The 13756-nt window shown below is 45.6% G+C and overlaps 1 protein-coding gene across 1 annotated transcript in view; it reads left to right on the forward strand.

Moving 5' to 3' along the window:
• The window catches only part of naaladl2 (N-acetylated alpha-linked acidic dipeptidase like 2), a 431375-nt gene extending 417873 nt beyond the window's left edge, over positions 1-13502 (forward strand). The window contains exon 13 of the mRNA XM_079845128.1: positions 11996-13502. Coding sequence (XP_079701254.1) covers positions 11996-12198 — 203 coding nt within the window. The 3' untranslated portion in view covers positions 12199-13502. The remainder of the gene's footprint in view (positions 1-11995) is intronic.
• Positions 13503-13756: the final 254 nt, after the last annotated feature.

Consider the following 13756-nt stretch of genomic DNA (forward strand, 5'->3'; position numbering starts at 1 on the left):
AGCTTGCAGCCAGACAACCGCTTTCCAAAATCCACTCCCAAAACAGCCAACAGGCAGACTAGAGCACGCAGGGCTCAGGAGTCGCCTCGATCGACACCTTCTCCTCTCCGCACAAGATCCAGCTCGATTCGAGCAACGAGCCGCAACAACAGGCCTTCAGCAAGCCTGGTATGCGCCCATGATTTCACCGCGCCAAGGCCCCACCTGCTTTCAACCGAGGGCCAACCTCGCACAGTGGCTTCTCCCGCCGCAGCGGCGTTTGCAGCTGGGCCCACCAACCTGCCTCCAGCCTCTCCTTCCGTTCCTCCCACAGTTACTAACCCTTTTCATTTGCAGTGGCCTCCAGCTCCCTTCGCAGATGCTAGCGCGAGCTTGCTAGCAGCCCAAGCGCAAAGTTACCATCAGTCCAAGCCACCTTTCGCTAACTTTTCTTCTCCTTTCCAGTGGCCTGCAGCTCCAGCAAACTCAATGCCGCCCCTACCGACAGCACCAGCATATATTCCTCAAACGTATCCTACTTTTCCTCATGCTCCCAACAACTTTTCCCTCCAAGCTCCAGAAGCAGCCCAGCCTCCTCTGTCTTCCAACCCCCTTCTGCAGACTAAATCTTCTTTTTCTCTCCTCACAGCAACACAGATGCCTGTCCCTGCTAACGCCGTTGCCTCGGAGCCACCTCCAGTGGCTCAAAACATCCGGGCTCAGATCCTGGCAGGTGTAGATGTTGACTTGTCATCTCTCCTCTCTATGTTCCCTGTATCAGACACAAACCGTCAGTTAGACTGCGGGGATTTTTCAGTCACTCTAAAAAACCCCAACCCACATTCTTCCCGCTTACTTTCTTTTCCCGAATTTTCGATCGCTTTTTCCCGTTTCACGGACATAATTTGTTCAGTTTTCCCCCACAGGCGCCGCGAGCTGAATGATTATCTCGCAATCATAGCGGAGCTCGCGCTGTCCTTTGGGGGAAGTCATTTTTACACCTATCACAAACTATTTTCAGCAAAATGTGCCGTACGGCTTGCCCAGTGGAATCAGTGCGCTTACTGGGGCGCTCTCGATTCGGATCTCCACAGCAGGGTGTTCCTAGGCTGCAGGAATATCTCATGCGCAGTTTGCAGGTCAGTGGCACATTCCACGACATCATGCCCCCAGATTAACCCCTACACCCCCGGCCCAGATACAACACAAGCTAAATCGACCAGTTATGTGCCACGACCTGCAACCACCTCAGCGACCCAAGATTTCAGACGAAATCCCCCTCGTTTTGAAGACAACCAGCCGTGCAACAGTTTTAACACAGGGAAATGCTACAGACAACATTGCAGATTCCTGTACATCTGCAATTTCTGTGGTGGAGCGCACGCTCGCTATGTATGCCCAGTGCAAAAATCTATCAATAAAAACCCAAAAAATTACTTATCGACTCCTGTGAACATTTCTTGTCTTTCCGTCGAATTAGAACACCACCCGGACGCTGATTTCACAAATGATTTGCTAACCGGGCTCGAACACTGCTTTATACCTGGCATCGAAAGCCAGCTTTCCCGGAACACGATTTGTAACAATCTCCAATCTGCTCTCGCTGAAGCCGAAGTTGTAGATAACCTGATTAAAAAAGAAGTCGAGTCAGGATTCATGATCGGCCCTTTTGACGACCCTCCCTTCGAAATTTTTCGCATTAGCCCCATCGGTGTGGCCACGAGAATTTTCAGGTAAAAAACGCCTCATTATTGATCTCTAGGCACCGCACAATTCCCAGTTTCCTAGCATAAACAGCTTGATCTATCTAGACGAATTATCTCTCAAATACCATGATATAGAGCATGCAATTGAAATGATTAAAATCGCAGGACGGGGTGCTTGGCTTGCAAAAATCGACATCACTTCTGCTTTCAAAGTGATGCCCATCCATCCAGATTCATGGCACTTATTTGGGGTTCGTTAGCACGAGAAATTCTATTTTGCCGTACGCCTAACGTTCGGATGCAAAAGCAGCCCCAAGATTTTTGACATGCTATCAGAAGCGGTTTGTTGGATCCTGTCGAACAATTATGCCATCCCTCACCTCATCCACCTGCTAGACGATTTTCTCATTATCTCGCCACCTGACTCCATCCCAGACGCGCACATTCTCACCGTCAAAAAAGTTTTTTCCGAACTCGGAATCCCCATTGCCCAGGAAAAAACTATGGGTCCTGCCACATCCATCGAGTTCCTTGGTATTAATTTGGATTCCGTAAAATTCCAAGCTTCACTACCAAAGGAAAAAAATTGATATGATAATTCTCGTCGCATCAACCTTTTTAGAAAACGCCCACCGTTCCAAACGCGAACTCCTATCACTGCTAGGTCACCTAAACTTCGCAATGCGCATCATTCCGCAAGGCCGCCCTTTAATCTCGCATCTTCTCTCACTTGCATCTTCGGTTCACGCGCTGGAGGACCAAATTCCAATAACCACGGCGTGCCGCGACGAACTTAGGCTATGGATAACATTCCTAAACCAGTGGAACGGCTTGTCTTTTTTCTATAACAATCTCGTTTCTTCCCCTGTTGACATCCAACTTTTCACAGACGCAGCTCCTTCAATCGGCTTTGGGGGATTTTTATCAAGGACGCTGGTTTGCGTCTCCATGGCCACTGCAGCTTCAGGACATGCTACAGTCCTCAGCGCTTTTCGAGCTTTACCCTCTCGTAGTCGCGGCTTTCCTGTGGGGGAAAGAATGGACGGCTAGTAGCATATTAGTGCCTTGTGACAACGAGGCAACAGTCCAGTTCATTAATAAAGGCCGCTCTCATTCACCTGCTCTAATGCCCCTTCTAAGACGTCTAATCTGGATCTCAGCTTGCGATCAATTTATTATTACTGCAAAACATGTCCCGGGGTCCGAAAACCTAATTGCTGACTCTCTGTCTCGTTTTCTGTTTCAGAAATTCAGGACATTGGCTCCAGAGGCGAACCATTTCCCAACTCCAGTACCTAATTATTCAGAACTGATATTTCCATAAACCACCCGCTAAAACCACTCTTTGACGCATCGCTCAACAGTATCCTCCAAGCAGTTTCTCCCAGAACAATCCAATCCTACGTGACAGCTTGGAGATGTTTTAAATCTTTCCATTTCTTGTATAGCTTGCAGTTCCCTGATTTTTCTCTCCTCTCAATTACGTCTTTTATCTCCTATCTCAACAATATCAAGAGCTTCCAAGTTGGATCCATCAAAGGATACCTGAGCGGTATTCAATTTTTCCACAAATTAATTTATGGCACTCCGTCTCCGGAGATAAATAACTCACAAACCTCCCTCTTGATCAAAGGAATTCAGCGATCACAGCCCACCCGCCTGGACAGCAGACAACCCATAACACTAGAGCTACTCACAAAATACATTCATACCCTTCGTACAGGCTACCAGCCCCTTCATACAGCCAGAACACTCGATACCATGTTTATCTTAGCCTTTTTTGGCTTCCTTAGATGCTTCCTTAGAAATCGCGATCACCTCCAAATTCGACCATAAAGTCCACCCCACTATCTCAGACCTATCAGTACTCGATGATGAAACCATATCATACTTAATCAAACAAAGCAAGACAGACCAAGCTAAAAAAGGCCATTTGATCTACATTTTCAACATCTCCTCCCCAATCCAACCATTCCAAACTGTTCGTGCATACCTCCAAATGAGGAGATTTCAGGCGAAATCTCTTTCTGAACCCCTTTTCGTAGACGCCTCTAACAAACCCATCACACGCTTCTGGTTCCAAAAACAGCTCAAATCTGTTCTCCAGCAATCAGGCACCTCAGCGCAAAACTTTTCAAGCCACTCCTTCCGCATAGGGGCAGCAACAACAGCAGCGCAAAAAGGACTCTCCCAGCAGCAGATCCAAGCTCTCGGAAGATGGTCTTCTCACGCTTTTCAAAGCTACATCAGGACCGACCGATACCACATCAGGAAAGCTCACCAAACCCTTATTAATTAATAACCCTTATTAAAAAACCCTGTCCTATCTTTTCTCTTCTTTCTATCTAGCGAGGCTCACCCATTCAATACAGCGAGTCTTGATCTCCTGTCGGATGCTGCAAGAGCTCTCCTGGACAGCGGCTATTCTTTTTCCTCTTTTTTCGTCTGGCGAGGCTCACTCATCCGACACCTTGAGCTGATTTCCCATCGGATGCCGTGAAAGCCCTCTAGCCCAGCATCCATCTCTTTCTTCCTCTGACCAGCGAGGGTTCCCTTTCCGATGCCTTGAGAATTGTTTTCCCATCGGATGCCGCGAGGGCCCTCCAGGTTGCTATCAATCTTTTTCTTTTTCCATCCAGCGAGGCTTGCTCGTCCGATACCGCGAGTCTTGATCTCCCTTCGGACACAAAGAGCGCCCCAGGTCTATGCCTATCCCTTCTCTTTTCTCCGTCCAGTGAGGCTTACCCGATACCGTGAGTATTGATCTCCTTTCGGATGCTGCAAGAGCTCTCCTGGGCGAACATCCATGCTTTACCTTCCACCCGTCCGCCAGCGAAGCTTACCCATCTGATACAGCGAGTATTGATCTCCCATCAGATGTCGGCGAGAGCTTCCTGGCCGGGTGTTCCACTTCTCCTTCACCGTGCCGTCGGCCGATAGGACCCACTCACCTGACGCCAGAAACTGCTCTTGGCGGAGACTGGGTGGGCCCCTCGGTTTCGTTTCTTTTTAATTGCGCCGCCCCGTCTATCGGTCAGTAGGGCTCACTCGTCCGACGCCACGAGTATTGATCTCCCGTCAGATGCGGCCTGAGCCTTCCTGATCGGCCGTTCCAAACAACGCGCCCCCCGTTCATCAGCCAGTAGGGGGCCCCTCTGGTTGGGTGGATTAAATCATGTGCTCCCCTTTCTTTCGACCGGTAGGGTTTTTTCCCAGTCCGATGCAGTGAGCCTTGGCCTCCCATTGGATGTCGTAAAAGCCTTCCCGATCGGTTACCCCAAATTCGGACTGCTCCACACTTATCAGCCAGTAGGGCCCGTTCCGCCAGGCGCTATGAGCGCCCGTCAGAGGCAACACGGGTCCTCCCGGCCAGGTATTTCCAAACCATGCTGCTTCTCATTTATCGTCCGGTAAGGTTTTTTCCATCTGATACAGTGAGCATTGGCCTCCCATTGGATGTTGCAAGAGCCTTCCCGACCGGTTGTTCTAAACTAAGGCTGCTTCCAGCCATCAGCCAGTAGGGCTCGTCCGCCCAATTCCGTGAGCTGCTCCCATCAGAGGCAACACGGGCCCTCCTGGTCAAGTAACCAGGCTTATCAAACCGCCAGCCCACCAATTATCTGCGTATTTGGGGGGGTTTTCTGGTGGCTGTCCTCTGTTCTTGCATTTTGGGGGATACTCTGGGTTCTGGCAAAAAATTCCGAGCCCGGAGCCCTCCCCCGGACAGCATGCCAAATACGCATAATCTTTACTCTATTTAATTTGATGTAAGTGTGAACTCGTGAATTGATGTTTTATAAACAAATTTCGGGAGAAGCACGTTCAGATAATTAAACCTAACTAAACACAAGTGGAGCACCCTCAGATAATTAAACCTAATTGAACACGGGAGGAGCACATTAAAACTAATCAGTTAATCAACGATAGGAGGTGTATATAGACAGCCGATTTACCTTCCTGTCGTTGACAGTTTCTTAGCTTGCCCCCACCACCCCTTCTCCTCACTTACTTAATTAAACTCCAATAAGACATCAGCACAATCATAAAATACATGCAATCTAGTCCTAGACTATTTCCATCACGGGGGGGATACTCTGGGTTCGGGCAAAAAATTCCGAACCCGGAGCCCTCTCCCGGACAGCACGCCAAATACGCATAATCTTTACTCTATTTAATTTGATGTAAGTGTGAACTCGAGAAATATCTGTCAGCGAGGCGCCGTGTGCCAGCGCCCAGGAAGAGGCAACACTCCTAGTGGAGTGGGCCCTCAACCCGAGCGGACAAGACAGAGCGGACAAAGCGATGACATCCACTATCTAGTGGGCCATCCTCTGCTTGGAGACAGCCTTTCCCTTCTGCTGGCCTCCGTAACAGATGAAGAGCTGTTCTGAGGTTCTGAAGCTTTGTGTTCTGTCCACGTAGGCCCGCAGAGCGCGGACGGGACAGAGAAAAGCCAGGGCTGGGTCTGCCTCCTCCGGGGGCAGTGCTTGCAGGTTCACCAACTGGTCCCGAAAGGGAGTGGTAGGAACCTTGGGCATATATCCGGGGTCTCAGGATTACATGAGTGTTAGCCGGCCCGAACTCCAGGCATGATTCGTCTGGTGTCTTCTCTCCAACACAAAGGAAGCCTTCTTCTCTCTCGCTCTCTCTCTGCTGAAGCAGGAACAGTCCTTCATCAACGCCGCTCGACTTGTAAGTAAATGACAACGGTGTGCTGCATCTGCTTCCTGTTTATAACCATGGTGCGGGGTGGAGCGCGAGATGCAAATCTCGCACGCCAATGGTCGTTGACCCGTTCTCTATATCTCGAAGCTGATAGGGGCTCCCAGAAGTGATCCCAATCCGTCGGTTATGTCCGACGTACCGTACGTCGAACATGACCGACTGAAAGGGAACTAATCATCTCAGACACACCCCTCGGTTCTGTACTGTACTAATAAACCTGTGACATTGCTTAGAGCACCTTTAAATAAGAAGCAAAAATTTTAAAAACATACAATTTATACAAAATGAAATTCCCTTTGAAGAAAGAACAAAGAACAAAACTCCAGAATCATTTCTGACAAACTTTTAATATTAAATAAATTAAAAAAAAATATCAGGCTATAATATTTAAACATCAATATGAAGCAAAATACGTTTTAATGGCTACTGAACACAAAACGTTTGACTGGTACTATATTTATAGCATCTGAGCAGACATTTGAGAATAAAAGCTTTATTGGTGTGACACTAGGCTCTTTTACAATAAACATGTTATAATCTGTCCAAAACAGGCCAAATAAATCTTGTCTTGTCTAAATAAACAGTCTTGCGTCCATGACATATTATGTTGCAGGATTCATATTTAAACAGTCTTTTTGCATTTAATATTCACTGATGCTAACAGAATAAGCCTACCACAATCAGCGGCTGAATCCATTGCTCTGAACAGAACATGAACAGCTTTTCAAGAGGAGAATTATTCCAGGATTATTCCTCAACGCGTCTCAAAACGATGTAGCTGAAGTGCAGCACTACACTTAATGTGTTTGTTTGAGTTGATGTGTGGGTGCATGGATCGCCTAAGTATTTGAATCTCAAAGAATGCGCGCTCCGTGAGAGTGGTCGCATTAGTGGATAATGAGACGCTCAGGAACAACTGACATCTCTCTCTTTTCAAACAGATTACATAAAAACCGAATATTTGTTTACAATTTGGTTTACATGATTTAAAACCTGACATTTTAACGTTTCTTTAGACGTATGTCTCATGTTTGTGTGATAAGTTTTCACTAAGATTCAGAAAGTCATTTTCTGAAGAGAATCAGATTAGACATCATTGAGAGAGAGGCTGCAGATTGCGCATCATGTTTGTTTTCTTTATTTTGCAAAAAGCACAACATTTTGTTTTTATTGTGACTGTACACAAAAAAAATTACACTTAACAGATTATAATGATGTATAACACTTGCCTGAATGATAAAAAAACGAGTTATTTGAGTCTCTTTGGCACTGATAAGAAATTAAGTGAGTCGATCGCGCCAGTTGCTGCTAACAAAAAGTGAAGTCAAGTACAGAACCGAGGGGTGTGTCTGAGATGATTAGTTCCCTTTCAGTCGGTCATGTTCGACGTACGTACGGGAGAGAAGAAGGCTTCCTTTGTGTTGGAGAGAAGACACCAGACGAATCATGCCTGGAGTTCGGGCCGGCTAACACTCATGTAATCCTGAAACCCTGGATATATGCCCAAGGTTCCTACCACTCCCTTTCGGGACCAGTTGGTGAACCTGCAAGCGCTGCCCCCGGAGGAGGCAGACCCAGCCCTGGCTTTTCTCTGTCCCGTCCGCGCTCTGCGGGCCTACGTGGACAGAACACAAAGCTCCAGAACCTCAGAACAGCTCTTCATCTGTTACGGAGGCCAGCAGAAGGGAAAGGCTGTCTCCAAGCAGAGGATGGCCCACTAGATAGTGGATGTCATCGCCTTGTCTGCTCGGTCTTGTCCGCTCGGGTTGAGGGCCCACTCCACAAGGAGTGTTGCCTCTTCCTGGGCACTGGCAGTCTCTGTGCGGTGTAGTCCCCCGCCGAGATTGGCCGGAGCCAATCTTATTTGTCAATTGTAAGTATGTTGACTTAAAATTGACGAATTGTAAGTCAACATACAATTCGACTTTTGTATGTTGTACTGCCCACATGGCCAGTCCATATGTGTTTCTTCTCCATGATACCGCCCTACGGGCAGGATGTGGCTTCCGCAGCGGGTCCTCCGGGCACGCTTTCCCAGCGTTATCCAATACTCTGCTGAACTGGTCTTGCGGAACAGCAGCAGTGACTCTCCCTGCGTGAGTTTCTGAGGGGTCTGAGGGGGTTTCGCTGGGCGCTGGAAGTGGTAGTAACCATGGCGTTTTCCATTGGGATCCCAATTACGCCGAACGTGACCGACTGAAAGGGAACGTCTCGGAGCGCGAGATACAAATCTTGCACGCCAATGTCCATTGGCCCATTCTCTATATCTCAAAGCTGATAGGGGCTCCCAGAAGTGACCCTAATTCGTTGGTTATGTCCGACGTACATCTCCGTTCCCTCCTTCAGGGTATTAGGGTTACATATGTAACAGAGATGGTTTATGAGGATGAAGTGAAATTGGATAAAAGCTGCTTTGAGTGATGGATAGGTGTGGTTAATAGCAGCTGCAATACATTAAGCCAACTTTGGCCATCCGTGTTATTCTACCTAAACATTACTCAAATTATGATGTTCAATGCCTAGAGTAATTATGCCAAGACTTTACAAAATTCGAAAGTACATGGTGCTCTTTTGACCTTATTATTCACCAAAAATTACTGAAACAAGAATTCAATAAATTACACTTTAAAATATAATAAAATAGAAAAGAGATACACTATATTAAAGACACATTTAAATTATTTGTATTTATATATTATGTTAAGATAGTGTCAAAGGCACAATATATAAGAATTTTTTATTAAAATATCCAAAAAACCACTTGAACAATTATATATATATTTTGTTGACTTGTGTACTTGCATTATCCCAAATGTTTCTAACACTGTTTAAATCCAGAGAAATCAGCTATTAGGATTAGCTATAACAGGATTAGGTTCAAGAAGTTAAACTGTGTAACTGATCTGGGCACATTTTGATGCTAAAATTATGTTCTAAATTATGAATGGGTCAAACACGTTTGCAAAACGGCCTGAATCCACTTGAATGAGTTTGGACTGCTGTCTCACTGAATCACCTGAAGCCATTTCTCAGTAAAATAAACAGAAAGTATTGAGAGGACCAGCGCTGTCAGTATTGCCTTTGTGAACATGCGCTAAATGGATGTCTTACAATTTTGTTGCTTTTTGCAGTTTTCACATTTAAAAACATTTAAAACGTCTAGAGATAGAGTAGGCTTTACTCGTTCTGCTGTGCCATTGCTCTCACTGATGCTCCGAGAGGTGAGTAATAGTTAAGCTACGCTTATGTTAACTTTAATAGTGTTAAATAAAAAAACATTTTTCCGTACCATCAGATGAAATGCAGGCGTCCATACTTTCTCCGTCCATGCAATAAATGCACATCCTTGAATGAGCGTGCATTTCTAGCGTATTTACTTGAACTTCTTAGGTAATATCTATGGTTTGACCCATTTCAGTGGCGGCCAAAATCAGAATTTGAATGGACTGAATAAGCTCTATGAACTTGACGTGTGATGCCGCGCTGACTGACATGTATGCGCATGAATCACAGTCACACACAGAGAAATAGGCTATTGCAAGTTACTGCATAATACATTTTTAACAAGCAGAATAATAAAGCATCACAATACACATTTTTAGCTATGTTTTTTAACTGTGAACTATTTTGAAGGACAAAAACATGAACTTTAACTATTGGCTTTACTTCATCAAGTCATCACTTTACATTTGCGCAAGGCTCTGTGCGGTCGCACACTTGGCACAGCCCTTGCGATGGTACTGCGTGTCATTACGTTGCCTGTCAAAGACATCACATCTGCGTTACACTCGATTTCCGGGTCCCTTTCGAAAGGAAACGAGACACTGCGACACTGAGGCACAACGCTTTGGGTAACGTCTCAGCGTGACAGGTGTCTAAAGCTACTATCGAATTATGGCAATCCTATTGACCGGCGACAGCCCATGATGTCATCAATGTGCGACCCGGAAGTATATAAGGGCGCCTTGTAAACATGACATTCATCTTTTCGTCTTCAGGGACTGTTCTGTTTGAAGTATATTTTTGATAAGGTCCAAAAATCCAAAATTACTATTATGAAACGCACAGAGAAAGCCCAGTTTTTTCAAAAGTGTGCTGATAGCCATGTCCTAGGTTTTTGACACCGGAGGACACATACGAGCTGTGTGTTTTCTGCCTGGGGTAAGAGCATGCACAGGCAATTCTTGAGGGAGCTGCTTGTGCGAATTGTGAGCATTTTTCTCTGAGAACGCTCCACTCTCGTCTGGCTCTCTTTCGAGGGAAGAGGGCTCGGCATCTGGGACTGGTGGTGTGGGTCCCGCTCGTGCTGAGGCAGAGCAGCGACGCACATCATGGGGTTCCCAAGTGGAGCTCGCCGATCATCTTGAGAGAGGTGTTGTTCTCTCAGAGGATCCGGCGGCTGACGAGGGTGAGCTGCGGGAGGAGGAGACAGATATCTCCTCCAGCCCAGCAGCAATTGCTCTTTTGGATGAGCAGGAGATGGCTGGGGATGGCTGGTATGGGGAGCTGGTATGGGGAGCTGTTGGAGGTCATGGGACGTGCCACTGACAGACTGCAGCTTCCGTGGCGGCGCGTTAGGGGAGAAATCACTCGCGGTTGACTTGACAATTGATTTCTCTCCGGCCATGTTCTCCCAGCTCCAGTGAGCAAACTATCTTGCATCCGGGCGGACATCAACACTGAGGGCTCCAACCCTGCCATCTAAGCCCTTAAAGACGACATCTCGCTTAAATGGCAGGGCATACATGTCAGCAGGTCAGACTGGGGCGGCTTTGCAGACCATGGCGGTGTTGCAAGCCTACCAGGCGGACCTGCTGAGGGATCTCAACCAGGGGATGGGCTTATCCCCTGATGCGATAGTCAAACTGCGCCACACCACAGATTTAGCTCTCCGGGCCACCAAGCAAACAGGTACCGCGATTGGTTGATCGATGGCGGCAATGGTGGCCATGGAGAGATATCGGTGGCTGAATCTGCCGGATATCGGCGAAAGAAAAGGCTTTTCTCCTCGATTCGCCGGTTTCACCGTCTGAACTTTTCGGCACCTCCGTTGAGGCGGTGGTGGGAAAGTTCAGGGAGCCACATTCCCTTAAAGGGACCCCTTCTGTTGGAGTGGTTGGTTACAGTCTTTTGAGCGGCCTGGGTAGGACTTCATGGCGTGTATAAAGGTTTCCTCTTGAGGTTTATAGCTTGGGCTATGACTGAAGAGAATGCTGTCACTGACAGCCCAGTATGACCTGAGGGGGAGTGGTTCGGGCATTTCATTTGAATTTGCTTGTTCTGACAGTTGTCACTGCCAGGGGGCATGCACTCCCCTCAGCATGGCGGCGTGGGTATATCGTTTCCCAAAGCGTTCTAGGACGCAGTGCGAGTAATACAAATTTTCATGTTCATGTTAGTTCACAGTGTATTAACTAATGTTAACCAATACAACTTTGGATTTGAATAATGTATTAGTAAATGCTAAAATTAACAATAACTAAGATTTAATAACTGCATTAGAAGTATTGTTTATTGTTAGTTCATGTTAACAAATGAAACCTTATTGTAAATTGTTATCCATTTATATGTCAAATATTTTGTAGATGACCCACTAAGCCGGCCGAACCTGGTGAACATGGCTGCATCTTTGAGGGACAACTCAGCCTTCTTCCAATCTGAGGTCATGCGTCCTGCCAATGACCCCAAAGAAAGGGATCCAGCCCATGTACGCATGCTCAATGACGTCCTTCGAGATCTGGAAAAAAGCTTCCTTATTCCGAACCCTCCCCCAGGCTTTTACAGGTAAATGTTTTACACCTGTGGCTTACAAGATCACAAACGTGGGGAAAAAAGCATTGTTGCTGAAAGTTTTTCCATACATTTTTACAACATGAAATCTTTCATGAAAACCATAATATATTCATACAAAGAGCCTTTAAGTTTCAAAGGAAGTGAAAAGGGGTGAAACATTTGGAGGAAACTTTGATATACCTGAAAACAGAGAGATATCAATTATTGAGTGTTTGGGGTGAATGAAAGCTGAATAAAAAGTTTCTTGTTAGAAGAGATAAGAAAGCTGTACGTGCTAAACCTGCCAATTTTTTGTCACAGTAATTTAAGGAAAACAAAAAGCGTCAAATATTGCAGACTGACTATCCTACTTTTTGACTATCCTACTCCCACACAGGAGGTTTACCAAAAAAAATTGTCATCACAAGTTTGTTGCTCATTATTAAAAGACTTTAGGCATCTTTTAGAATGCACAACATAATATAGAGTTTAACAGGAGTTCTACTCCTCATCTTCAAAAGCCATATGCATATGCATAAGCAGATGTCAAGCACAGGTGTTTGTATTCAGAGGAGGAACAAAAATGTATCTGTTAAGTTGGACGATATTCCCACTTTTCATAGTTGACCAGCAATCTATGCAATAAATGGCAGATGTCACATCTGTGTTCTTTGTTGCTGATGAAATGGAAAGCATTTACAGGTAGATATAGTGATGAAACAGTTATCTAGTATACTAATTGCAATTCCCTCAAAATCTGACATTTTACAAGACTACATGCATTAAGAATAAATCAGCCTGGATGTTGGCTGAGGCTCTAAGGCAATGAGAGCTAAGCTGCATTCTCGGTTAAGTAAAGTATAGGGATGTGTCTGAAGCCAAATACCTTATTCGGAACGGCACGGATAATGGCTTCGAAACGAATAGCAAATTCTGCCGAATATTTTTTTTTTAATTCAGCAGACAGTCACTCCTCGTGTTTGGTGGATAACAGGTGAGCACAATATTATACATAAACATCTAAAACCACTATGCAATAATGAGTGTGTAAAGTGAATGAGTGTAAAATAAATAGTTTATCTTTATAAACTAAAAACATTTGGTTGAATTGGTTTGCAGCGATTGACCTGAAGGACGCATACTTTCATGTCTCCATTCTTCCTCGACACAGACCGTTTCTACGGTTTGCTTTCGAGGGGCTGGCATACCAATACCCGGTACTCCCATTCAGGTTAGCCCTGTCACCTCGCGTCTTCACGAAAGTCACAGGGTTCGCATCCTGAACTACAACCCCAAATCAGAAAAAGTTGGGACAGTATGAAAAAAAAAAAAAAGAAGTGATTTCTAAATTTACTTTGACTTGTATTTCATTGCAGACATTATGAACACAAAATATTTCATGTTTTGTCTGGTCAACTTCATGTCATTTGTAAATATGCATCCTTTCCTGTCATTCAGACCTGCAAGACATTTCAAAAAAAGTTGGGACAGGAGCAATTTAGGGCTAGTAATGAGGTAAAATGGTTAAATAATGATGTGATTTGAAACAGGTGATGTCAACAGGTGATTGTAAT

The sequence above is a fragment of the Gobio gobio genome, assembly GCF_949357685.1.
Source record: "Gobio gobio genome assembly, chromosome: 19".
Classification (NCBI taxonomy): Eukaryota; Metazoa; Chordata; class Actinopteri; order Cypriniformes; family Gobionidae; genus Gobio; species Gobio gobio.